General features: G+C 44.6%; 2 protein-coding genes across 4 annotated transcripts in view; both read right to left on the bottom strand.

Annotated features, from left to right (window-relative positions):
* Nucleotides 1-13337, bottom strand: part of DPYS (dihydropyrimidinase) — a 49199-nt gene extending 35862 nt beyond the window's left edge. The window contains exon 1 of one of the 3 annotated variants that reach the window (XM_008172611.4): nt 12766-13337. In XM_008172611.4, the coding sequence (XP_008170833.2) occupies nt 12766-13026 (261 nt within the window). In that variant the 5' untranslated portion in view covers nt 13027-13337. Of the gene's footprint in view, nt 1-1209; nt 1264-12487; nt 12601-12765 lie in introns of those variants that run through there. The other 2 variants (XM_065586000.1, XM_065586001.1) reach the window with 2 other exon arrangements.
* Nucleotides 5860-7750, bottom strand: LOC135981785 (myb/SANT-like DNA-binding domain-containing protein 2). Its single transcript, XM_065586002.1, has 2 exons — nt 7029-7750; nt 5860-6036 (listed from the first exon to the last, which is right to left on the bottom strand). Exons 1-2 carry the CDS (start codon nt 7603-7605, stop codon nt 5999-6001), a joined length of 615 nt encoding a protein of 204 aa, XP_065442074.1. The 5' UTR covers nt 7606-7750; the 3' UTR covers nt 5860-5998.
* Nucleotides 13338-24702: the final 11365 nt, after the last annotated feature.

Consider the following 24702-nt stretch of genomic DNA (forward strand, 5'->3'; position numbering starts at 1 on the left):
ACATTTCACAATGATTTTGATACAAGTGTGGCCCTGTGATCCTTCTTGCTAAAGTATGTGCTTAATGATGCCTTAGGGCAACAGTTTTTTGTATTTTCCTTACTGGAATCCCATGTTACAACAGAAGCAAAAAAAAAAAAAAAGGTCCATCTTGCCAAGTATCCTGTCTCCAACAGTGGCCCGTACCAGAGCTTTGGGTGAGGGCAATTATGGAGTGATCCACCTGTCTTCCACTCCCAGGTTATGATAGTCAGAGGTTTAGGGTCACCCCAAGCATAGGGTTCCATCCCTGACCATCTTGGTGTAGCCCTGACAAATTAAGACACTGTATATTTCACACTGCTATACTGTTTATTGATGATCCCTCTTATATTTTATCCATTAAAACAGGTTCTTCCCCAAATTGGGCTACACAGAAGTTTCTCTTACAAAGTTTTCTATGTCTTTTTCTATAGGACCTACATCACATATTTCTTAATTCCTATGTGTAAATATGATCTAACTGTCTAGTTACTAGGGGTACATGGTGGGGAGCAGGAACTGTGGCCAATGGGAACTGTGGGGGCGGTGCCTGCAGGCAGGGGCACCAGGCGGAGCCCCCCCCGGGGACTGCAGGGACATGCTGGCCATTTCTGGGAGTGGTGCTTCTGGCCCTGCTTACCTTGGGCAGCAGCAGGATTACAGCAGGCTCCACTCTCACAGCTCCTATTGGCTGCAGTTCCCAGCCAATGGGAGCTCTGGAGTCAGTGCTTGGGGTGCGGGCAGCACGTGGAGATCCCTGCCCCTCCCAGGGGCCACAGGGACATGCTGGCCACTTCCGGGAGTGGCGTGGGCAGGCAGGGAGCCTGCCTTAGCCCTGCTGACCCAAAGTAAGCACCGCCCAGCAAGAGCCCGCACCCTTCACCTTCTCCCACATGCCAGCCTCCTGCCCCAGCCCTGAGCCCCCTCCTGCATCCAAACACCCTCCCAGAGCCCACAAACGCTCCCTCACCCCAATCCACTGCCCTAGCTCTGAGCCCCCTCCTGGAGACTGCACCCTCCACCCCCTCCCACACTCCAACCCCCTCCCTCAGCCCCCTCCAGCACCCAAACTGCTTCCCAGTGCTTGCACCCCAACCTCCTGCCCAGGCTCAGCCCTTAGCATAACTACTCTTACAAGTCCTCAAACTAATACAGCAGGCCCTTAAGCTTACTAACCCAGTTACTTACATTCACCTTATGCGTGTTCCAAACTAGCAAGCAATGCATACCTGTTAATATTATACCCTTATATCATCTTCTATTACAGCAAGCTTTGAAACAAGAAAAAAAAACAGGAAACAAGGTCAGAGGTAAACATTGGCTAACAGCTATTGAGGGAGGTATCATCCATGAACTTATCCAGGTCTTTTTTGAACCCAGTTATATCTTTGGCCATCACATCATTCCATAGCACTGAGTCCCACAGGTTAATTGTGCAGTGTAAAAAAGTACTTCCCCTTGTTTTTATTAAACCTGTTGCCTATTATTTTCATGATCTGGTTTTTGTATTGTGTAAAAGGGAAAATAATACTCCACTGTTTACTTTTACGACACCATTTGTGATTTGATAAACCTCTATCATACACGTGGGATCTTTCCATTCCATCTAAACATAAAGAAAGGGAAAATGATCATGGACTAGAGCTGTGCAAACAACAGATTTTTCAGTTTCCTGACAGTTCCAAAAAATCTAAAATAAATTTGGGTTGACCAGGACCGAAGTCACAATTGTTTCAAATTTTCAGTCTCAAAAAAGTTGGAAAAAATTCATTTTGGGTAAACAAAGAAAAACATTTTGTTTGACCTGAAATGTTTTGTTTAATTTTTGAGCAAAGGAAATGAAGGGCTAGATTCCAAAAGAATCCCCTTATGACCTTTAGCAGTGGTGAGGGAACTCACCTGTGATGTGAAAGACATGAATTCAAATCCCTGCTCTGGAATAGGGACTTAAACCCAAGTCTCCGCACTCCTAGGTGAGTGCCCTAACCACCAGTCAATAGCATATTCTAGGGTGTGTTGCTCAATCTCTCCTGTTGGAACTATAGCACTTTGAATAAAATACTTTGGGCCAGAGAGAAAGAAAATGACTCTATAGCCTGGGTGGTTACTGCTGGGCTAAAAATGTTATGTAGGGTGGCACCACCACCATCAATCTAACCACTCTGCCCCACAATTATTTAAAATGAACAATTGCAATTTAGCCTTATATAACGCTGAACAATGTACCACAATATTTAAATGTTGTTGTACAATCAAACATTTATTCTTGCTGTATTTGATCCTGGAGTGAAGCAGTGGTTCAGGGTCAAGAAACTTGGTTCTGTTTCCATCTCTGCTACATACTTACTGTGTGGGGAAGATTGGCAAGTCACTCTCTCTCTCTGTGCCCCAGTTTTCCGGTCTCTAAAATGAGGATAGCAATACTGCTCTAGCGTGCAGAGAGGCTAGGAAAATTAATATTTAAGTGCTGTTGAAAGCCTCTTATAAAAAGACATGCAAAATAAGGTATGTAAAATGATATATTCTATTCAAAACCAATGTCAAAAGTATCACATGGTTGCAATGTGAGGCATTCAGGAAATGCCAAAATTGTTGCATGTGCATTCTCCACTCTGCCTGCTTGTGCACATGCTTTAAACATGGCCTGCAATTCTATGATCACATGGATACTTCTGCAGGACCCTTGTTCTAAGTTTTGAAGCCTATCTAAGCATATTATCTTATTCTTGCAATTCAGTAACTTTTACACATTTCATTAAAAGAAAAGTCATGAATCCTTAAAAAACAGAAGTAAAGTAATAGTATATCTCACTATATAACAAAAGTACCACTGACAGCTAGTGAAAAAATTTATATGTAAGTTGCATGGGGCAAGGACAATCTTTTTGTTATGTGTTTTTACAGCACCTACCATATTATTAATTATTGTTATTATTATGTGGCTTTCAGAGCATTACTGTATATTTCACAGCTGTTAGATTATGAAATACAACATATTACAGTAGGGGATAATTTTACAGCATTAGAACAAATAGAAATGTGGCATGCAAATGACGTAAAGCCAGTTGGACAATGGCTGAGTTACTGCTGATGTCACAGTCTTATGTCCTGATCCGGTAAACACTAAGGCCTTGTCTACACTACGAGAGTAGTTCGATTTTACTTGCATCGAATTTTTGGAATCGATATTGCAAAGTCGAACGTGTGTGTCCACACTAAGGACAGTAATTCGACTTTGTGCGTCCACACTAACGGTGAAAGCGTCGACATTCGAAGCGGTGCGCTGTGGTCAGCTATCCCACAGTTCCCGCAGTCCCCTCTGCCCATTGGAATTCTGGGTGTAGCCGGCAATGCCTTCTGGGTAACAAAATGAGTCTAGGGTGCTTTTGGGTAACTGTCGTCATCCGTCCATCACTCCCGCCCTCCCTCCCTGAAAGCGCCGGCGGGAAATCAGTTCGCGCACTTTTCCAGTCATTGACAGCGCGGACGCCACAGCACTGCAAGCATGGAGCACGCTGCGACCATCGCCGCAGTTGTGGCCGCTCTCAACGCCTCGCAGCTTATCATAAAGGTTTCCCTGAGGCAGATGCAGAAAAGTCAGGCGAGGAGGCTACGGCACCGCGGTGATGTCCTGAAGTCTGAGAGTAGCACAGACCTCTCAGAAAGCAGGGGACCCAGCGCCGAGGACATCACGGTGGCAATGGGTCATGTTGATGCCGAGGAACGGCGATTCTGGGCACGGGAAACAAGCACTGAGTGGTGGGACCGCATAGTGCTGCAGGTCTGGGATGAATCCCAGTGGCTGCAAAACTTTCGCATGCGGAAGGGAACTTTCCTGGAACTTTGTGAGTTGCTGTCCCCTGCCCTGAAGCGCAGTGACACCCGGTTGCGAGCTGCACTGAGTGTACAGAAGCGAGTGGCCATAGCCCTCTGGAAGCTTGCAACGCCAGACAGCTACCGGTCAGTCGCGAACCAGTTTGGGGTGGGCAAATCTACCGTGGGGGTTGTTGTGATGCAAGTAGCGAAGGCAATCGTTGATGTACTGCTGCCAAAGGTAGTGACCCTGGGAAACGTGGAGGCAATCATAGATGGCTTCGCAGCGATGGGATTCCCAAACTGCGGTGGGGCCATAGATGGAACTCACATCCCTATCCTGGCACCGGACCACCAGGCCACCCAGTACATTAACCGAAAGGGATACTTTTCCATGGTGCTGCAAGCACTGGTGGACCACAGGGGACGTTTTACCAACATCTACGTGGGATGGCCGGGCAAGGTTCATGACGCTCGTGTTTTCAGGAACTCTGGTCTGTTTAGACGGCTGCAACAAGGTATTTACTTCCCAGACCACAAAATAACTGTTGGGGATGTGGAGACGCCTATAGTCATCCTCGGGGACCCAGCCTACCCGCTAATGCCCTGGCTCATGAAGCCCTATACTGGCACCCTGGACACTGAAAAAGAACTCTTCAACTACCGGCTGAGCAAGTGCAGAATGGTGGTGGAGTGTGCTTTTGGCCGTCTCAAGGGGAGATGGAGAAGCTTACTGACTCGCTGTGATCTCAGCGAAACCAATATCCCCATTGTTATAGCAGCTTGCTGTGTGCTCCACAATCTCTGTGAGAGCAAGGGGGAGACCTTTATGGCGGGGTGGGAGGTTGAGGAAAATAGCCTGGCTGCTGATTACTCACAGCCAGACAGCCGGGCAATTAGAAGAGACCAGCGGGAAGCGCTGTGCATCCGGGAGGCTTTGAAAGCAAAGTTCCTGAGTGAGCAGGGTAACCTGTGACTTTAAAGTTTGTGTACTGAGAAGCTAAACCTGCCCCCGTTTCTTTACCCAGTTAATGTTGACTATCCTATCCAGTTACATACCCCCTTCACCCCCCTTCCAACACACGTTTCGAAATAAAAATAGTTCTACTTTGTTAAAGCACACCGTTTTCTTTAATACTGTTTTCGCGGGAATTTTTTAAAACTGGGACGCAGACTGTGGTGCGGAGCGGGTGTAGTGTAGTGACGCGAATGCAGCTTCTAAACTCAAGGATTGACAGGCTCCGCTGCGGTGGGATGGTTGTTTCAACGGAGCCTGTCACCCCTCCTGATCGGGACTGTGTGTATGGGGGGTCTATGTGACTTTGTGGCAGGGGGAGGACGGTTACAGATCCCCTGCTGTGTGGCTCTGTGATCCTGCCTAAGGACCGGCGCTTAAGATCTGTAACTGCCATCCCCCGCCACAAAGTCACAGAGCAACCCACCCCCCCCAACATAACATGAAAACAACCTCCCAGACTAACCAGGGTAACTAGTCACTGCATCACTGCACTGTGTATGTGCCCTGCTGCTGTGCCTGCCCCCGACTATGTACCCTGCCAAAGGTGACTGTCCTGTCCAATTACCAACCCCCTTTCCCCTCCTCCTCCAAAAGAAGATGATTGAAACAGTAGTTAACAGAAACGTATTTTTTATTATCAACTACACATGGCATTGGGAGGTGAAACTTGGACGGGGGCTTGTGTCAGGCGGGAAGGAAAGAACTTTTCAAATTTTGGGAAATGAGAGCCTTCTGCTACTAGAGCTCTCTGCAGGGGTGGAGTGAGAGTTAGCAGGGACTCTGCCGCCTCTCCTTCTTTGCACTTTGGGTGAGTTGGGTATGGGACTTGGTGGCGGGGGGAGGGCGGTTAGAGATGGACTGCAGCGGGGCTCTGTCCTCCTGCCTCCGTTCCTGCAGAACATCCACAAGGCGCCGGAGCGTGTCCGTTTGCTCCCTCAGTAGTCCAAGCAGCGTTTGAGTCGCCTGCTGGTCTTCCTGCCGCCACCTCTCCTCCCGATCCATGTTGGCTTGGTGCATTCGGGTCAAGTTCTCCCGCCACTGGGTCTGCTGTGCTGCCTGGGCTTGGGAACAGGCCATAAGCTCAGAGAACATGTCCTCCCATGTCCTCTTCTTCCTACGCCTAATCCGCGCTAGCCTCTGGGAGTGTTATTCCAGGCTAGGTTGTGAGACAGTCGCAGATGGGGCTGTGGAAATGGGAAAAAGGGAGTGAATTCCTCAGAAAGATAAATGTAGTTGTGAACAAAGAACAGTCTTTCTCTGTGAACAAGACCATGCACAGCACCTATCACATGCGCACTCAGCACAAGGTCGAATTCTTGGCCTTCGCATTCAGTGCCTGGGGTCTTGCACAGCACATTTGAGAAGCGGGGCAGGACAACAGAATTTCTGTTGCAGGCAGACATGGTAAGCCGTACACTTGTGGCAGTTTAAAACTTTTATATTACCACTGGCCTCATTTCACATTTAAAGCTATGTCAGTTCCTGCAGCCAGCAATCTGGCAAGCGGGAACTCTGCCCCTGTCCCACCCCCTCGCGGCTGTCCCCGGGAACGATCCCTTTCGGCTGCCCCTCTCCCGCCTCCACCGCGTGGCTACAAACCAGCGGTTACAGTTCTGTAAAGGAACGGGAAAGCAGTCCCAACACTAACATTCCCCTACCTAATTCAAAGCAGGTCACCATGGGCGACATCACCCTGATGAGGATCTCTGAGAGCGACAGAGAGAGAATGCTCCGGGAAAGCCTCCAAAGACCAGGGCCGTATGCCGCCCTGCTGTGCAGAGCAATGATTCCCGAGTACTTGATAGTCTCGTGGCGCGGCAACGTGTCGTACTTCGGAGGACCCAATAAGGCCGCTCTCCCCAGGAACCTCATGCAACGGCTTTCAAATTACCTCCAGGAGAGCTTCATCGAGATGTCCCAGGAGGATTACTGCTCTATCCCCGGACATATAAACCACATTTTACTGTAGCTGCAGTAGCAGGGAATAAACAGTAGAGCGGCTTGTGCAGGACAATCACTGAAAACCGGACATTGCTAGATTTTTTTTCAAAACTTGCACTGCCCATGACTAAACTGTTAAGCGCCTAGGGCACACTAATCATGAACAACCCATTCTTTTAATTGTTAATATTCCTGTTTTGTTAAAAATAAATGTTTAGATGTTTACAACACTTACTGGCTGATCCTTCCCCAGATTCTGTGTCCGGGGTAACGGCTGGGGACGCTTCGTAGGGGATCTCTGTAAGGGTGATGAAGAGATCCTGGCTGTCGGGGAAATCAGCGTTGTGAGCGCTGCCGACTGCCTCGCCCTCCTCATCTCCTTCCTCATCTTCCCCGTCCCCTATCATGTCCGAGGAACCGGCCGTGGACACTATCCCATCCTCAGAGTCCACGGTCACTGGTGGGGTAGTGGTGGCGGCTGCACCGAGGATGGAATGCAGTGCCTCGTAGAAACAGGATGTCTGGGGATGGGATCCGGAGCGTCCGTTTGCCTCTTTGGTCTTCTGGTAGCCTTGTCTCAGCTCCTTGATTTTCACGCGGCACTGCGTTGCATCCCGGCTGTATCCTCTCTCTGCCATGGCTTTAGAGAGCTTCTCGTAGATCTTTGCATTCCTTCTTTTGGATCGCAGCTCGGAAAGCACGGACTCATCGCCCCACACAGCGATGAGATCCAAGACTTCCCGATCAGCCCATGCTGGGGCCCTCTTTCTATTCACAGACTGCACGGCCATCACTGCTGGAGAGCTCTGCATCGTTGCCAGTGCTGCTGTGCTCACCACGATGTCCAGACAGGAAATGAGATTCAAACTGGCCAGACAGGAAAAGGAATTCCAATTCAAATTTTCCCGGGGCTTTTCCTGTGTGGCTGGTCAGAGCATCCGAGCTCGCACTGCTGTCCAGAGCGTCGTCAGAGTGGTGCACTGTGGGATAGCTCCCGGAGCTATTAGCGTCGATTTCCATCCACACCTAGCCTAATTCGACATGGCCATGTCGAATTTAGCGCTACTCCCCTCGTCGGGGAGGAGTACAGAAGTCGAATTAAAGAGACCTCTATGTCGAACTAAATAGCATCGCAGTGTGGACGGGTGCAGGGTTAATTCGATGTAACGGCGCTAACTTCGACATAAATGCCTAGTGTAGACCAGGCCTTACAATTAGGTGTAGAGGTTACTCAAAGAAGAGAGCATTTTGTCCAGTAGTATGTGATTGTGCCTCTAGTACCTAACAAAGCTTTCCATATTGATTTTGAAATCAAGCCAAGTTTAAAAAAAACCCTAAAACATAGTGTGCAATCAGAGTTAACTGTGTAGCACCTTTTATATGTCTATGTCCAGAGAAGTTGCTAGACTCTATGCATCTGGAGAGTTTTTATGTTTCTTAGCAACACAGGTTTGTTCTACTGAAATAATGTCTTGTGCCTATTGTAGTACATTTAAATAGACATTTAGAGCCAAGTTTTATTTTTCATTTTTTATGTGAAATAGTTATACTTACAAAATAAATAATTTGTTTGGTTTATTCCAGAGACAGCATCTTTTACTATTGATTATAATCTGAATAAATACCACTGCATGAATCAGTTATAGACATGAAGTAGGACTCATTCTTTCAACACTTGTTCACATGAATAATAGAGGAAAGTTCAGGCCCAAAGTAAACTTCCTAGAAAAATTAGGTAACATGCATTAACCTTTCCAAGTTACCTAGCACAAACAGTGCAATACCAATCCCTCTGCCAAAGTTTCCATAATGATCAATTATAACAGTTTCATAACAGAGTTTCCCAAGTTAACTCACTCAGGAAATCATGATTTCTCTGATTTAAGACTTAGGTTTAAGATTAAGATTTAGGAATTCAAGGCTGCTCTGTCAGTTGATAAAATGGGGGAAACTACAGAGTGATATTTGCTAAATGGCTAGCACTGAACCTACACTGGATTAGATGGGTATAAAGTCTAATCCAGAATGGCAATTTCGATGTTCCTAATGCGATCAAGGCAGAAGTAAACAGGATCACCATTATAAAGATTTCTGTGTCCACTTTAAAAGGAGGGTCTCTTAAGAACATGAGGGCTCTTTTAGAGTACTCTCTGGTCACAGATAATCATGTCAAAAAGATAGACAAAGGTTCAACCCTTTTCTGGGTAGTCAACCAAGCAGTCCTGTCTCCTGCAGCTAATACAGATCCATGGGTTCCACCATCCCATTTCTAAGAGTAGCCTATTCAAGATGTTTAAAAGGAAGTAAAACCAAATGAAATGTATTATGCAGTTGGCAAACTGCGCATATTCTAGCATAGGGGGAAGTTTTTCTTGATCCAGCTGGTGATCAGATTATGCTAAGGCACAAGGACTGACCGTTCTTTTTATCCGATCTACTGTGTATGGGCATAAGCAACTAACACAAGAATTTTAATGCGCTTCCCAGCTGCTTCCAGGTCCTCTCAGAGCGCCTGATCTCTCTCTCAGCTGACTGCTTGTCTGGCCTTTATAGCCTTAAATGTGCTTCAGCCCTCTTGGCTGCCTGAGCCTGTGCACTTCATCTGTTCACATGCTGTCAGTATTTCAATCACTATGTGACTATATGACTTGGATGTGTGACTGAACAGGTCATTTGTATCATCAGTGGAACATTTGTGTGGTGTATTTTTGTTATTATCACTATCCAATGTCAATAAATTGTTAAATGGATTAAGAACCGTCTAACTGACAGATCTCAAAAAGTAATGGTCTATGGGGAATCATCATCGAATGGGGGTATTTCTAATGGGTTCTTCAGGGACTGACTTTAGGCACAATGCAATTCAATATTTTTGGCAACGATCTAGAGGTAAATATAAAATCAGGGCTGATAAAGCTTCGGAGAGTTGTGAATAATGATGAGGACAGGACAGTTATATAGAACGATCTGGTTCTCTTGATAAGCTGGGCTCATTAAAAAAAAAGTCGCATCTAGCAACGAAGAATGCAGGCCATGACTGCAGAGTGGGGGACTAGCTCCTGGAAAGCACGTACTCTGGAAAGGATTTAGGAGACATATTGGACAAAAAACGGAACCAGACGCTCTTACTGCGATGTTGTGGCAAAAAGGGGCTAATGTGATGCTAGAATGTATAAAGAGGGGAATAGTGAGTAGGAGGAGAGAAGTGATTTTACCTCTGCATAGGGCAGAGACTGATACTAGAATGCGGCGTAGAGTTCTGGTGTCCACATTTTAAAAAGGATGTTGAAAAATTGGAGGGTGTGCAGTGAGGAGCCAAAAAAAAAAAAAAAAAAAAAAGATTCTGAGGCTGGAGAGAATGTCTGACAGCGAGAGACTTAAGGGGCTCAATCTATTTAATTTATCAAAAGGATCAAGATATGATTTGATTACAGTGCATAAACACAGGGAAAAAATACCAGGTATTAAAGGGCTCTTTAATCTAACGGAGAAAGGCACAAGAAGATTCACTGACTTGGAAGTTAAACCTGGACAAATTCATATGAGAAATAAGGCACAAAATTTATTTATTTTAACGGTGAGGGTGATTAACAATTGGAACAAACTTGCAAGACAAGTGGTGGATTCTCCATCCCTTGAAGTCTTAAAATAAAGATTTTTTGGAAGGGAGTCAAATGCAGGTTTATTGGGCTCAATAAAGGGATAATGGGATGAAGTTGTACGCTATTCAGGAGCTCAGACTAGATGATCTCATGGTCCCTTCTGGACTTAAAACCTAGAAATGTATGGCTTGCTTCATTAGCAAGTGAACAGCTGCATAAAATAACCATTGAACTTCAAGGGCAGCCTCAGGTATAGCCCTCTACTCTGGAGGGGAAGAAGAGCATAAATCCCCATAACCCGATCCTCATTTGACAGGAAAAGGCATAATCACTTAACCATCCATAGATTGGTAAAGGTGGTTTTGGTTCTAGTTGTTATCCATAAATTGAGCTGAATCTACCAGGTACCAAAGTTTGGGTGACTCATTGATGAATAAAAGACAGATGCCCTCAACTGGAACAAGGTCATAGTCTTTGCTAGCTCTTCAACGTGTTTCCTTCTGCCAGCCAGCATGATCTAGGTTTCCCACAGATGAAGCCTGAACCACAACCCTGAGCTTTTTATTCACACCTAAAATTTCACCCATTCAGAGTATATTGTGGTGAACAAATTTATGCGCAGGAACATTTGTGGTAACAGCAAGCCATAAGTTTTGGAGAATATTCACAGAGAGCGAATGTTGTATATATTAACATGAATATTTAGAGCATAAACCTGATTTGAAGAGTTTTGCTTGTCCAATCAGTTAACAGAAACATGCCATGAGATTCATATGTCCCAGGAAAACTAACAACTTGAATTTTCAATTTCTAATACCCAGTACACCCAAAAAGCTGCTCATTGAACAATTTACAAACCAAGGGTTATTTCTGGAAATTATTTGTATAATGATGGTTTTGAGAAAAATGTAATCAGCTCCTAGACAGTTTACAAATATATAGTCTGAAATTCATATAATAGATTCACTGCTAATTATTCTCTCATATCTACCAGCTACCCATCACAAAGCTTGGATTTTGAAAAACGCCCATGATTAAGTTTAAAATGCTCTTTCAGTTGTCAACCTTAATAAATATTAATGAATATGGAGATCAAATATTTTAGTGTCTTTTAAAACTATGTTCTAAATCTACCTTAAAACAGGAAACATGACATGTTTGACATACAAGTTACTTTACTATGCTAGAAAATCGCTTTGCAAAAATCATTCTTTATTGAGCACTTTGCAATACATTTAAAATCCATCTATTTTAACAATTGGCAATGGCCTTGGTGCATGTTAAGAAAAAGCACTCTAATAATGATGAAACATGCAATGTAAGGATCCCTATACAATATGCTGTCCTCTCAATATTAACTCCAGTGTATATTGATAACTTAAGGGTAACACTCATTACAAGACTGTTGTAATTATCCCAAAAAACAAACATTGCAAACTCTGAAATTCAGAGTTAAGGTTAAACATAAAATAAATCCAAATAGGTTAAAGTATGGAAATGCATAGTTAAGACACCCAAAGAACTTTAACTCTGCTCTGTGATGAAAACATGGGGTCGGCAGGAAATGAATATCTGATCTATGTTTAAAAATCAGGTAAATCTAATCTGTGATCACAGATAATAAAATGCCTTAAATCATAATTGTATGGTTATTGCATGACATCACTACATAACAGAACTAAAGTTTAATTTAACTTATTTCAATTACTGGCTATATTTTACAATGAATTTAACCTAGACTTAATTTAACCCAGTCCTCCTTATGAGGGTACACAAATGTGTTCTCTTTTCTACAAACAGCAATTCTGCCTTTAGAGGACTGGATGGTTCAGGGGACTGGTAATGGGATACAGACTCAGTTCTGGGACATCAGTGACTCCAGTGGAGGCTGGTGATGGGCCAAATTTACTGGCAGGGCAGAGTGAGGAATGGTGAGCAGCTTCAGTGCTGTAGCTGCTCTGGGGACAGAGAACTTCAGTCTCCAGGGCATGATAGCAGCAAGTTACATAAGGAATTAAATTGATTCACTAATTTCAATAAATTCTAACATGTACAAATACTTCACAACACTAGAGCTGCTCATGTAATTTACCTGGCTTGCAAAGGTGAAGCGAACAGAACCCAAGCACAGAACTAAGGAAAATGAGGACATCGCAGGCAGCTATAAACTGGATCCAAACTGGACCTTCCTTGGTAGAGAGAGACAGAGGTAGTAAAACATGGAAGAGAAAACCCTCCTCCTTCCTGTGCTAACCCTCTAAAAAGGGAGACAAGGTGTTCAGGAGATGACTTCTCTCCTAGAGCAAGAGAGCTGAATAGGTGGTAATGAATTTTCCTCCTGGTAAAGACAAGACAGACAGATTGATTTACCTTTGTTCCCTGGTAGAAGTCATCTTTGGATTGGGTGCCCATGAAGGGGAACTGCATGTGTGTGTGGGGATCAATCCCCCCAGGCAGCACCAGCTTGTTGCAAGCATCTATAACTCGGAGCCCAGCAGGTGCCCCAAGCTGCAGGTGTGGTCCCACTGCCCGCACTATTCCATCCTCCATGTACACATCAGCCAGCTGCGAGTAGTCATCATTCACCACTCTCCCCCCTTTGATCAAAATCCTCTGCTGTAGGGGAGCCATGGCTTTTGCTGCAGGCTCCTCGCAAATCTGCCCAGCAGTGGAGCCTGAGTTCTGAGAACAGCAGGAGAAGCTGTGGCACTATTAGGCACCAGGCTCAGGCTTCTCTTCTGTAGGAATAGAGCCCCAGCAGGAATACAGACTGGGAGAACGAGAACACTAGGCATACATTCCTTTGGAATGCAGCAGACAGATTCCTGGTGGTTCCTCTAAAACTGATCCCAGCAGTTCCTCCTGAAAGGTGCTTTGCTGCCCACTCTCCCTCACCAGTCTGCTTCTCTCAGCATGTCAAGTTATTTACATGTGGCTCCCAAATATAAGTGACATACTGGTATTTATATCTCTATCAGAGGACTCTCCTCCTGCACCACTAACGCCTCCCACTGCCCCCAGTTCAGCATGTAATATCTGGTGATCACTACTCTGAACGGTCAGAGAAAGCAGGGGTTTCACCAATTTCTTTTAAAATATTTAAATAGTGACTGTGGGGCCACAGTTTCAGAATAGCTCAGCTCGTGTTTAGGCAACTAATAAGGGGCACATTTTCAAGAGTGCTGAGCCCTGATGCTCCATCTATGATGCTTATAGCCAGATTTTCAGAAGTGAGCAGTGTACAACATGCTGAGCTATTTTGCAAACCTGGCCACTTACTTTGCTGTCTAAATGGGAGCTGAGCTCTTTAAAAAGCTAGTGTTTAGTGCTGGGGTGATGGCTCTGGAGTCTGTCTTTACTCAGATCAGGGACAGCACAAGCAGCAGCAGTGCAGGCTTCACTCCCACCCACATGGTAGGCTTCGGCTGGATTAAGGCAAACCTAGGCCCCAGGCAAAGTAACAATTAGGATCACCTCACCACTGCACAGGGCTCCCTTCCAAACCTAACTTGCTCTTGTTGCTCCTCTTTACAAAGGGACCTCCTCATTCCCTGTAGGGTCACGGGGGACTGGCAGTCCCACAGAGCCCATTTATTGGCGGGCATGGGGGAAAACCTTCAACCTCACAAATCCCTATGCTCTGGGAAAACTCTTTCACCCCCATACAAGGACTACTGCTTGGATGGTGGAGTAGCTATCTAAAGGTTTTCTGCTTGACTGAGGAAAGCCCACACAGAGCTGTCTGGATGGTGGAGGGCCCTTCTCCCAATATTGCCTGAAGGAGGCCTGCTTCCCCACCTCCCCACTCCAAACCCATCTTTCTTGTCCCGCAAAAAGATCAGGAAGTGGCAAAGTGGTACCAAGCTGCCCCCTTGCCATTCTTCCCCCAAGGTAGTTGCCACGTGTGGGAGACTTTCACTGGGGGCAGGGCAGTCAGGAGTCCTCCTCTTCTCCCCTTTTGGAATGGCAGCTTCCAATGGAGGACATCACTTAAACGGAAGGAGTTCCATTCTCCTGGATTCAAAATGTGAATGGCTTGTTAGGAAGGCATAAAACTAGGGAGGAAAGGAGAAAGTTACAGCTTCATGCTGGAGGTGGAGGATGGTTAACACCTCACAGAATCAGGTCCTAAAAGAAGAAGGGGAATGAAATTAGACTGAAAAATGTCTGCGTTATTTGTAAATATCTGTCCAACAAGAAAAATAAAGGGAGTTTGGCCAGTGAGAAAGCAAAGACGACCTTGTAAAATAGCTGTTTACACAGCACACATTAGAACACTTGGATCATTTTAACACATAACACAATTACCCTCTCCTGCTAATAGGTTTCCTAGGATGTCAAGGTAACTAGCTAAGAACTTAAACCACTGAGAATTATTTTTCAGTTATCAATGAGAAGTGCAGAGGTGATTGACAAATAGAATAATGCACCTTGAACCAACAACCCACATTTATATTTAACTCCACATAATAATAAGGAACTAGCTAATAAGCTGAGCCCCGACAAAGAGGGGGAGCACTGCAGATGTGGTAAGTCCTTCATGCCAGTTCCACCGGGCCCAGACAACCTGTCTGCCAGTTAGAAAGGGATTTGATCTGATCTCTACTGCCTCAAACAGAGGACTGTAGCATGGTGCCTGCAGGATGAAGAAAAGAATCTAAATCCCACTGGCTTTCAATGAGGCACACGTTTAAGTGCCTAAGTCACTTAGGTGCTTTTGAAAGTTTTACCCTTGGAGCTAAATATATTGCTGGCAGATATCGAAGCTCTCTCCAATTATTTAGTTCACATAGACAAACAAGAAAATCTTGTACCAGCAACATTTACGTAAACTTGGTAAATGTTTGATATGGTCATAGTGCAACAGCACCTTGTTGGATTGGCCTGAATTACCCCCACAGGATAGAAGTACCTCCCCCTGGACCTCCTGGGAAGAGAATTCATCATCATCTCCTGTTCCTGATGTCTTTCTCCTAGGGTGGGATTTTTATTAAGCATCTTTGCCTTCCAGTGGGACTTGTTCTCCTACTTCCTTTGAAAATCCTTCCCCAAAGATTTTTCCAAACTTCCCTTCACTCAATTTAAAAATTGTCTTTATTATATAATCAGTACCCGACCCTGTACTGCGTAAAAGAGTTTGTTGTTGAGCAATGTTTGCTCATACTACACTCTTACACCATAATTCAGTGATTTGAGAGACTGTAAAAATAATTTGTGCCCTAGCATTTTTACTTCTCTGGAGCCACAGAAATATTGACAAGGTAGACATGATGGAAGGAGAGATTTAAAAGCCTAACTTGAATCAGACTAATGGTTTTGTGGTCAGGAACAAAGTAAGTATTTTCAGGAAACTATACCTAGACTCTCTTGCATGACAAATACAGAGAAATGTTAACAGGCAGAGAGATTATGCGTTTTAGAGACCATCTTAATTGCATGATCTCAAAAGCGAAGGCAAACCCAACCTAGATCTATCTTTTACCAACAAGGAGTCAGTTGCTGTACAACATTCAAACGTAGTCTGAGGAATGGGTTTATATTCATGCAATATTCAACATAGTCTAAGGAATGGGTTATCTAGGGAGGTGGTGGAATCTTAGAGGTTTTTAAGGCCCGGCTTGACAAAGCCCTGGCTGGGATGATTTAGTTGGGGTTGGTTCTGCTTTGAGCAGAGGGTTGGACTAGATGACCTCCTGAGATCTCTTCCAACCTTAATCTTCTATGAGACGTGAGTGTGAGACTGCAAGAATGTAGTTTTGTAGGATTTAATAAATCTAGTGAATATAGTACAGCCTCAAAGCCACTTTAAATTAAGGTGCAACATATTTCAATTCCTCTGAAAGGGTTGTCTCTTCCTCCCCATCATTGTTTATACCACTGTTGTCTTAGACTCCCATCCATTTCCTTGGATAGAACTAGATATGTTCATGGAGGATAGGTCCATCAATGGCTATTAGCCACGATGGGAAGGGATGGTGTCCCTAGCCAACAACTCAGGCTCAAACTGGCTAAAAACAGAACTCTTACTCTTCCCCACAAGCCTTTCCCACGACCTCCTTTCTTGATCACTGCCACTCAGGCCTGTAACCTGGGTGTTATCTTCAATTAAGACTTCTCTAGGTCTTCACGTCCAGACTATGTGTAAGTATTGCAGACTTTTTCTGCACAACAGCTCTAAGATACAGCCTTTCCTATCCATCAACAGACCTAGAATTCTTGTCCAGGTTCTCATAATCTCACATGTTGGCTACTGCAACATCTTTCTCGCTGGCTTTAACAAATGCAATCTTGTTCCACTGATTGCAGCAGCATTCTGAATGGCTAAGATATTTTTCCTAGTCCATCACTTTGACCATGTCACCCCCTCTCTTTGCATCCTTTCACTGACTCTCTCTTCTCTATCATTTCAAACATAAGCTACTCATGTTCTTTCAAGGCCCTATCCCCATTCTATCTATTCTCTCAGTCACAGTATTGAAAAGTTGACCCCTGCTTCAAATCAGCCCATGTCAGTCTTCATCGCCCATTTGTTCAATTCTCAAGCAAGCATCACTGTGCTTTCTCCCATGCAGCTCCTCACACTTGCAAGTTCTCCACATCCACAAAACAAATTCCTCCTCAAAAACTCTACTTTGCTGTGAGACCTACAACAACAAAAACAAACAAACAAACAAACTTGAGAGGCTGAGATCACTGCCGCTCATGCTGACCGATACGGTCTGTTTCCTTGTACTCCATCTGTCTGCATCCACCTGGTAGCTCTTGGTTTATATTTAGACCGTAAGCTCTTCGGGGCAGGACCTGACTTTTTTCCCCTGTGTTTTTACAGTACCTAGACACAATTGGGATCCTGGTCCATAACAGGGACTCCTAAGTGGCACCATCACCAGTACTCCTTCCCCTTATCCCGTCATCTCGAGTTGGATCAAGCATCTGACATCTTAATCTGCCCAAAAGCAGCACTAAGGTCCACCTGCTTACCATCTTCTTTGATGCTATCAATCCATTGCTTCCTCCGCTTTACTCAGGATCTCTCTTTCCTACCACCCTCTCCTGCCATGCTATCTTCATTATGTCTTCTACATTCATGCTCTATATATGTCCAACTCAGCCAAGTTAATAGGACAATACTGATCAGGGAAGAAATCAATGTATGTGAAAGGAAATTGGCATATGATGAATTTGTGGTAAATGCTACTAGTAACACAATTCTTAGAATTAGGAAAGGTTCCACAGTTGATTAAGGATAGACATATTTTAAATTGATACCATCCAAACTGAATTTAAAGACATGCAGGAGAGAGATCCAAATGTCAGACTAAGTGTCAAAAGTGTTTGGTGCAATTAGAAACCTAGGATCTGTGACACTACCTCATGACATGTTATTTAAGTAAAACATGTGGCATCTCAAAATCCTTATGTTTCATTTGCAGTGTCATTACCCATGTTTGACCCAGATAAGCATGTATTTGATCAAAAAGCTGCTGTCCACGCCACATGTCACCTAGAAGACATTTAGAAGGAATGACAAAGTACCTCCGCTGGTGGTGTATCAAGACACTCAAACATGGAAAGTCACGCTGTGTTTGAGGTAACAACCCTACTATGTGGCCAGGTGGAAGAGTACCAAGAGAACCTAGTGAAAGTCAACATGACATCGGTATTATGTCCGGTGCAACTAACCGAATTGAAATCTCCCATGGTGCTGGTGACCTACAATGGAGAGGCACAAAATTGTATAGTAACTAATCACAAAGATTTTTATTATACTCAAATTAGGTGTGTGGTCACAACTCCAAACTTGTTTTAAGCCCAAAGTACATATGATTATTGGACACATGACAATCTCTCCTATACCTGGATTTGAAAACAAGACTTATTACAGATTCAGATTCTCAAGATCTACTCAGAAAAGTACCCCAATCCTTCATGCAGATACACCATCACTAGATTTACATCTTAAACAGAAAGGAAAAATTCACATTTAATTGAAATTAGTAATACCATGGATCAAACAGAATAAACACTGAATAAGTTATTTGATGGAATAGATAAAGTATTGACCACCCGTGTAGGGATGGAAATTGGTTGGAAGGGGCGGATTGTTGTCCACAGTATCCTCACTAGGGCATTATTTGTGCATTATGTTACATGGGAGGAAAGATTAGGACATTAAGTCAAGAAATGCCTAGGAACCAGCCACATTCAGTCCAACCTATTTCCATTCCCCTTCTAGCCACAGTTAGTTCACCGGCAGCATCCATAGCAACTGTAGAGAGGAGTATTTATGAAGAAATGCATAACAAACTCACATCAAGTACCTGAACTTCCATATGCTTTGTATGTCATTAACAGCCCATAGAAACAGTATGTCAACCACCCAAGCTTCAGTACAAAGAAACAGCCAGCCCCTAATAAGAATAGGATACTTACATATAACAAGTAAGTTTTAAGTTACGTTTGTATTGAATTATAGTGTTTGCTGTGTATTAACATATAATGTGAGAGATGAGGTTATTTTTCCATAATATTCACCCCATCAAAGGTGTGTGTGTGTGTGGGGGGGGGGGCGCACGTATAGGACATACAGAAGAATAACAGTTACAGAACAGATCAGTAACGGTTTTTAATTTGAGTGATTGAACATGCCAATTTAATTTCAGGTGACTCATAAGTTCAATTAGGAAGTAGAATTGGAGTCTCCCTAAATAATGATTGAAGGACTACAGGCCAAATCTGGGATTGTCTGTATTCTGTTGAAAGATGGTTTGAGGAGATGCAAAAGTATGTACTGATGGCCAAGTTGCAGATCTACAAAAGGTCCTCCATAGGAACTTGAGCTAAAAAAGCTGTAGAAGCTGCTTGTGATATTATTGAGTCTGCTTGGTGGAGATACACTGGTTATGTTGTAGCACACATGCATGAAGGAGGAACTCCATGACAAGATTCTTTAAGGTGACACTGGAAGACCCTTCATCCTGTCCGCGACTGCGATAAACAGTTGTGAGGATGACCTAAATGGCCTAGTCCAGTCCAAATAAAAAGCTAACGCTTTCTTGACATCCAGCATATGGAGTCTCTTCTCATCCTTATGAGCATGAGGTTTAGGAAAGAAAGCTGGTAAGTATATTGCCTGATTGATATGGAAAAGATATGGTGAGAAATTTTGGATGAGAGCATAAGTATATTTTGTCTTGTAAATGACTGCATATGGGGGGTGGGTGGGAGGAGTAAGGGGGTGTCCAGACACCAGGGATCTCAATTTTCCTATTATCTTTGCAGAGGTAATTGCCACCAGAAAAGCTACCTTCATTGAAAGATGAAGCAAGAAGCAAGTAGCCACTGGTTCATATTAGCCAATTAGCTTTGTTAAGGCCGGGTTTAGTCCCAAGGGGATATAATCAGCCTAGACCCTTCAAGAACTTGAATGACATGGGATTGGAGAAAAGTGAGTGATTATCAATTGGAGGGTGAAAAGTGGACATAGCTGCTAGGTGAACCCTGATGGCACTAACAGAAAGATCATGTTCTTTTGGCTACAACAAATGGTCCAGAACATGCTGTATAGGAGCTAAGAGGAGAAACACCTTTTTGCTGAGTTCATAAAGAGAATTGTTTCCATTTCAACAGATAAGTGCATCTAGTAGAAGGTTTTCATGAGGATGCTTTACATATCCTCTGAACAGACCTCCTTCTGAGACATTAACCATGGAGCATCCAGGCTGGAAGATGAAGAGCAACTGGGTTGAGAGGAAGAAGGTCCTCTGAAATCAGGTCTGGTTCTGGTAATGTCAGTAGAGATCTAGTTGAGAGGCTCAGCAGAGTGCAAAACCAATGCTGACAAGGTCATGCTGGGGCTAGGAGGATCATGTAAACGTGATGCTGATTGACTTTTAACACTAATCTGGGAATGAGTGGAACCAGAGGGTAAGCATACATGAGTTTGTCTCACCAGGGCAACAGGAAAGCATCCATTAAGACCCTGAACTGTGACCTGCTCTTGAACAAAATTGCTGACACCTTTGTTGTGAAGTAACAAACAGTTGCGCGTATGGATGGGGAACTCCCTACCAGCACCAGACTTAAAAAATGAGTCTCACTATATCTGGCTGGAGAGACTACTCATGACGACTGGTGAAAAATCTGCTCAAGTAGTTTGCAAGACTATTCTGGACCCCCAGAAGGTGGGAGGCTGAGATGAGTCACTTTGGGGATGCAAAACTCCCAAAGCAGCATCACCTCTTGGCACAGAAGACCTGATCTGGCCCCTCTGTCTGTTGCTGCCACACTGTCCATAGGAACTAGTAAATTCGCTCCCTTGATATGGGGGAGGAAAGCATGACAAGCTAGATGAATGGCTCTCAACTGTTTCACATTTATTGGGAGAGCTCAATCTTGGCCAGTCCAGAGACCCTGAGTCTGTAGATTCTCCAGGTGGGCTAATGAACCAAGGACAGAAGTGTCTGTAACCAGAGTCAATGAGGGTTGTGGGGGAACGAAGGGAACTCCCACACATACGTTAGTTGGTCCATCCACCAGTTCAAAGAGGCTAAGACTCCTGTGATCACTGGAACCAATATGTCCATTGGGTGGAAAATCTAGGAATAAATACACTGAGCTTAATGAACTCTGCAACTTCCTGAGACGAAGCTTGGCATGCTGAGTCACATATGTACATGAGGCCATGTACCCCAAAAGTCTGTCAGTTCTTTACAGATGTGGTTGGATGAGCCTTTAGGTGAGATGGCCAACAGCCTTGAATCTGGTCTATGGAAAGGAAAGCCCTGGCCACTGTAGAACTCATGACTGTTCCTATAAACTATTTTCTGAACAAGGGAGAACATTGCTGATCAATGGGGAAAGTCAATCCCAATTGTATGAAGATGGACTGAATTCTGGGCCACACTGAATTCTGCCTGGTACCCGGACCAACCTCTCACCAACCAGTTGTCAAGGTATGGAAACACTTGTACTCCTGTTTTCCTTAGGAATGCAGCCACCACTGCCATGCATTGTGTAATACCTGCAGTGCCACAGACAGGCCAAATGGCAGGACTGTAAACTGATAGTGGGATTGATTAACCATAAATCTGAGGAATCTCCTATGGATTCGATAAATTGCCACATAGAAATATGCACCCCTCAAATTGAGAGAAGCATACCAGTAATCTGGATCCAGGGAGGGGATAATGGATACCATTCAAAATGGTCTCTATGTATTTGTTCAGGTCTCAATTCTAGAATGGGTCTGAGATCTCCCTTTGCCTTTGGAATCAGGAAGTAATGTGAATAAAATCCTTTTTCTCGGTGGAGAAGATCCTCCTCTATAGCTCCCAAATGAAGAAGAGACTGGACCTCCAGGAGGAGGGCAGGCTCATGAGAGTGGTCCCTGGAAAGGGAGAAGGGAGGAATTGAAATAAACTGAAGGGTGCATTCCAGTTCCAATCTGCTTAGACTACACCAATCGGTGGAAATACGGCCCCAAGCATATCAGTGGAATGAACAGTCGGAAAAAAGGTGCATATTGGTAAACCAGCCTGCAACATGGCAGTCAAACCAACTGGCATTTCTGGTCTGCCTAGAAACACTGATGGATGAAAACTGAGAAGGTGTTAGTCTCCTATGAAGGCCTTCACCTTCCTCATAGACTGACCAGGCTGCCTGGGTGTAAAGGGGTGATACCACGTATATGTCTGAGGGTGCAATGGTTTATTTTTAGGGAGAGGAGTACAAATCCCTAATAACTTCAATTAGAGTCTTAACGAATTAGAAACTTCTAGTCAGACTATTGAGAAAAGAGGGACAGACCTTCAAAAGATCCTTAACAGTTTGTTGGAGCTCAAGCAGCAGACCCAATGATTGAAACTACGAACACCAATGCATCATAATGGCAAACACCATGGCTGTGGCTGCTGAATCCACCCTATCCAACGCTGCTTGGAGAGAGATTCTAGCAGCCAGCTTACCTTCCTCCAAAAGAACTTCTGCCTCACCTCCTCTGGCACTTTGTCCATGACAACATAGACATTATTCCACAGGGAGAAATCATACTTAGACAGCAAAGTGCTTGCTGGTTCAAGATATGAAAATGCAGGCCAGCAGTAGACTAAACCTTTCTACCGAAAAGGTCAAGTCTTTTTGCTTTGTTTGATTTGGGGTTGATGCGGGCTGACCCAAGCTTTCCCTCTTTTTCACTGTCAACAAAACCAACAAGCCAGGGAAGGAAGAGTATAAAAATGCTCATGACATGAGAAAGAATATGGTACCTCCGTTTGGCTTTGTTGGCGGCAGAGATGAAGGGTCTGCCATAGTATATTTGTGGGCTTCAGTGTGGCCTCATTTACAGGCAGAGCCAAATGGGAAGGTATGGCCTATGCCAATTTGTCCACCTATCTATAGGAGGAATCTTGTATTAAGTTCACTTGACAGTCCAAAGAGGAAGCCACCCTCTTTAGCAGGTCCTGGTATGTCCTGTAGTCATTTTGCATAGGAGAGGACACCCCAGACGTCAACACCTCATATGGTGATGAGGTGGAGGCTTCCACTGGTAGTTGAGGAGGAGTCTTTTGAACTCCTTTCAGAGGAGGCTTTGGCAATCAAGTCTGGCCTTACTCAGTATCGAAATCAGTAATGGGAGCAACTTTGAGTCTCTTCTCAAGAGCTATGGCAATGTCTGCTTGGGGATCTGAAGGGAGGAGGAAACAATGAGGACCTGAGGTGGGAGGAAACCCCCAGCAGTTCCAATAATGCCATTGGTAGGCCATGGGGCCCCAACTCCTACCAACTCATTATTCTGAGTCTCTGGACCAGTGTGAACCCTCTGATTCTTACCATAAGTGCAGTCCTCAATAAAAGTGAATGATTCCTTCTATCCAAGAATGAGGGGCACAGAAGCCTACTTCTGACTCCAAGAAAGAGCCCAAGTCTCCTGAACACAGAAGCACGGACTTGGCAGTGAGGTCTGGCACTGAGTCTCCAGAGACTTAGGCACTCTGAAGAGCATGCTTGGCTTGCCTCTTGACAGTAGCAGGCAAGACATTGGGTTGACTGAAGCAGGCCATGGTACCAGGGGATGCAGCACACTTGCAGGCTGCATATCCTCTGCACACTCCCCTGAATGAGTGACTCCTGCACCGCTGGGGAATCTGGAACTAAAAGGCACAAGAAATCTTATATCACAGTGTAAGCCTCCAGTATTCTTGGCATGAAGAGGGTCCCCTGATGCTGCTTTTGTTGCATCAGAAGGGTTGGTACCAAGGGTCGTGGCAATGGTTGGCCTCAATGACACCAACCTTGGAGCAGGAGTCCATGACCCTGCCTGCGGTTATCGGCACCAGGGATTGCCTCCTCTCTGAGGACACACAATTCCCTGCCTGCTTACTGGTTGACAGTGCTGGAGACCTCAACCTTTTGGAGGATGAGTTCTCTTCAGAACACCCTGACAATGTTTCTTTCTTGGCACTGGGGAAGGAAAGAGGCTCCAGGATTCAGTAATGTCTGGAGGAGCACTCCTTATTCAAATTGACGTGGTTAGTATTGACACCAAACAGGAATGCTCTGAAGTTGGACACAGGGCAGCCTCCATGAGAAGGGGATGAAGCCTTGTCTCGATCTTTCTTGATTCAGGGCTTAAAGTTCCTGGAGATCTGGCACCTGTCCCAGATGTAACCGCACTGAGGCACTTTAAACATGAGAATGTCACTTACCAGCATGGATTTCCTGCAGCTGGTGCAAGCAATGCTTAAAGCCGAGACTGAGGCACTTCCCTAGTACTGGGCATCACGAGCGGGAACACACAGATCTATTAACTATACTATGAAAACTAGAAAACACTACAAAAATGAGTACCAACTATATACAAGAAAACAATTTTCCTGAAAAGGGGGGGGGGGGGGAGGAGAGGGAAATTGCAGAAGTAAACTAAAATGCTCTGACTACCAACCACAGTCGGTAAGAAGGGACTGAGGGAGGTAGGGGAGTGGCTCCACCCTTTATACCATTACACAGCAGCATGAGGCAGCAAAGGGGGCAATCTCTCACACTGGTGCAGTGGGTGTGCACACACCTCAAGTGAAGTGAAATGAAATGGACTTGTGCAATCACTCAAAGAGCCTGTGAATTAAGTCCCAGTTGCAATAAGGATTTAACACTCATTGATGAAAATAACCAATATGAATTTCCCAGAATTAGCACTAAGATTAGCAGTTTGAACAAGCATAAACTTTGCCTGGGAGTTCTGATTTTGTTAGCACAGTAGTAAATAAAACACAATAATTACAACTCTGAGGAAGTTGTTTTATTTTCAGG

Source organism: Chrysemys picta, chromosome 2 (assembly GCF_011386835.1).
Source record: "Chrysemys picta bellii isolate R12L10 chromosome 2, ASM1138683v2, whole genome shotgun sequence".
NCBI lineage: Eukaryota > Metazoa > Chordata > Testudines > Emydidae > Chrysemys > Chrysemys picta.

Excerpts from the sequence above, each read along its gene's own strand:
- LOC135981785 (XM_065586002.1), bottom strand. The coding sequence starts at position 7,605 with ATGCAGAGCTCTCCAGCAGTGATGGCCGTGCAGTCTGTGAATAGAAAG. Across the intron at positions 6,037-7,028 it reads ATCTGGGGAAGGATCAGCCA|CCCCATCTGCGACTGTCTCA; the intron begins GTAAGTGTTGTA and ends CCATTTCCACAG.